The sequence below is a fragment of the Lichtheimia ornata genome (genome assembly GCF_029851405.1).
Source record: "Lichtheimia ornata isolate CBS 291.66 chromosome Unknown scaffold00352, whole genome shotgun sequence".
Lineage (NCBI taxonomy): Eukaryota > Fungi > Mucoromycota > Mucoromycetes > Mucorales > Lichtheimiaceae > Lichtheimia > Lichtheimia ornata.
In genome coordinates, this window is record NW_026695671.1 from 1 (window position 1) to 2,879 (window position 2,879).

The following is a 2,879-nucleotide window of genomic DNA, read 5'->3' on the forward strand; positions in this document are numbered from 1 at the left end:
CGGGCCAAAATTCCCCAGGAGAGCACAGTACTATACAATGACATCCTCGACGTGCTGATTGATCAAAATAATCGCCCAACCAGAGCCTGACCTAATATTTCTTTCGTAAGCACACTTGAAGGGACAAATTCCATAATGGACACTTTACCTTGTGGTACTTCTCAATAGCATCATTGCCTCAAATAAAGCCGTATCTCCATGTCATCCATATTGTCTTGCTGCTGTTTCACTGTAAGTCTCGTTAAGTAACAGGTTTCGCTTTGTAGATCCAATACCACGCATACCATTGAGCCAACCATACAGCATTCTTGCTTTGAGATCCGTATCCTGTTGCTGCCACAGGTACCATAATCCAACGTGTCCAAGCTACAGTAAATGAAGTGTAAGTTAACAATAGCATTCGCTTTTCATGTCGACATACCCATAGTAACAATAGGTTGCGACCCTCCTTGATGACAACCAGTGAAAGCATACACACGACACACGACGCCCCCTTTGGATCTCGTAAAAACGCGAGAACAGCAAACTACACGTGAACTTTAGAACCACAATGTCCAGCTTGAATAATAAAGGAATGCAGCGATGGAACGTACATGTTGTATTGCAATGGAAGCTTGAGTCATGGGCAAATCGCGCGCGTACTTGTTGTTGAATGTCTGCAACTGGAAAGTGTCGCCATTGACCACATGTGCACCCCAATGGACGCTGTACATTGTAAGGAATGCCAGCAATTAACGCGTTGTAGTTTGTAATGGAGACAAGCTTACCTTTTTTTGTGAAGTGGAAGTGAAGAAGAGTGGTCTCTTTGTTCCTCCTGTTCTCTCCAATTCGTGCACTCCATGCCACCCCGCTTGCTACAGCTATTACTGTTTATACGTACCCTCCACAATATCCTATGCTTTTAGCTCCATAAGAATGATCACTGCTCAAGACTTCGATTGAGAACAGCCCTCGTAATTAAGCTATTAGGTCTGTGCGCATCACATCGATCGATTACTTATGCAGCTCCACTCCTGAACCAACTTGTGTAACCTACTGTGTAACCCCTACCAAATACATGTTATCTCGCTTTCCACCTTTATCTCGCTTGCAGTTTCCCTTTCAATGCTGAAAATAACCAAGTGATCCACCCCTTGCACATCTAAGCTGATCGTACGATACCCAAAGTATTATGTTGGATCCAATCTTCATTTAATACAAAGTCGAAGAACACGTAGACACGGTATTGTGGACGATGCACGTACATGATACATAAGGGAACAATATAGCCAAATTGAATAGGGTACATATGGGCGAAACATGGAGTCATTAGGGATAATAGTGTCATCCTATACTTGATTGCTGTCGTCATGATCACCCTTCATCCATGATTGCAAAATAGGTGTTGTATGCTTTGGCTCGAGTATTCCAGTATCATCCATAGCTGTGAAACACCTCCTTTCGTCAAAGATACAAGCCCTCTCCTCAATTCCATCCCAACTGTCCTCTTCCTCATCCGTATGCATAGGGTATGATTCATCGCTCCTATTGATGACGCGCCAAGCAACCAAAGCAACATCCCAAGACTTCTCATCACTGCTCTTGATCGCATCCTTCCATCCATAACCATTGTAAACTAAATATTGCGGTTGACATGCTTCCTTTTCCATCCAGCTGTTGGTCGATCCCTTTCTTGGTCATTTTCCATCACAGCTCAACCAGCTAAAGGTTACTTGTATTGTGGCATAGTTGATGGCTGATAGCGCATCATCCAAAATAGACATCACGCTCCAAAAGGGAACCGAACCAGACAATGTATACACTTCCTTTCATCCCATATACCAAACCAATATTCAGATCCATATCCATATCCACAAGAAGTTGTATGTATTGATGCAAGTTGCTACGCGTAAATAAAGCTACTTCTATGCAATGGCTATCTGCTGTTCACGTAAACAAGAGGCTGTATGGCAAGTTGCTGCAAGTGAAGAACGCTGTTTGAGACAATGGAGAATTAAGGCCTTGCTAATAGCAACTGCTGGAATGAATGCTGTTACGATTGGTCGTGGTAGAGGAGCGTGTAAGAGCATGTGTTGTGTCAAGAGACTCGTGTGTTGTAGATGAGTGACAAGAAGGCTGTGCACACGCCATGGAATTGCCATTCAGCCAAAGGCAATCGGATCAAGACAATATTTGGATTGACATGAGGGGTCGAAGCAGGACAATCGTTCGCATAGTGGTAGTTGTACTTGAATGGGGCAACAGTTGAAAATGTGAGGAAGAGACAAGATGTTGGGAATGGAAGAAGTTGAAATTAAGTGGATTTTCCCAAGTTGGTTGATACTCCTTTATTGAGCGTTGTTCAATCAAATCCGCTAGGATCAAGGAAGTTGAATGATGACGATAAAGGGTTGGAGAAGCACAATCGTTCACATGCATTGGATTGGGCAACAAAAATGAATGGGAGGGATGGGCTGCATGCTGGCATTTTGAACTATTCCTAAATAGTGTACAAGAATCATGCATCGCCTGTACTGAATGACTCAAGTTACACAAACACGCCCTCTTCATCTTTTGCTCTATTATAGTCATACTACTTGACAATGAACAAAGACCTCTTTTCATATAGCATCACGCTTACAAACATAAAGGTGCCTGTATCTCCGAACTTTACAATGAAACGTGGGGTCTTTGATAGAACAACGTGCTCGGCTTGGCCAACTGCACCTTGGGTGAAAGTTTCACGATCAAGCTTGCCAATCCCAGATTTCGCAATGTCGCCATCAGCCAAACTGGAACTGGGGGTCGACCTCTTCGACGACGACGACCAAAAAAATATTTTTTGGGCTAGTTGCGACATTGAACATGAAACTTTCACACAAGGTGCAGTTGGCCAAGCC

General features: G+C 43.5%; 1 protein-coding gene across 1 annotated transcript; it reads right to left on the reverse strand.

The window, feature by feature from the left end:
- Nucleotides 1–201: 201 nt before the first annotated feature.
- On the reverse strand, nucleotides 202–713 carry O0I10_013234 (uncharacterized protein; the record flags this gene model as incomplete). The annotated part of the gene is made up of 2 exons (XM_058493038.1): nucleotides 202–366; nucleotides 594–713. 2 exons carry the CDS (start codon nucleotides 711–713, stop codon nucleotides 202–204), a joined length of 285 nt encoding a protein of 94 aa, XP_058336196.1.
- Between the last annotated feature and the right edge of the window lie 2,166 nt (nucleotides 714–2,879).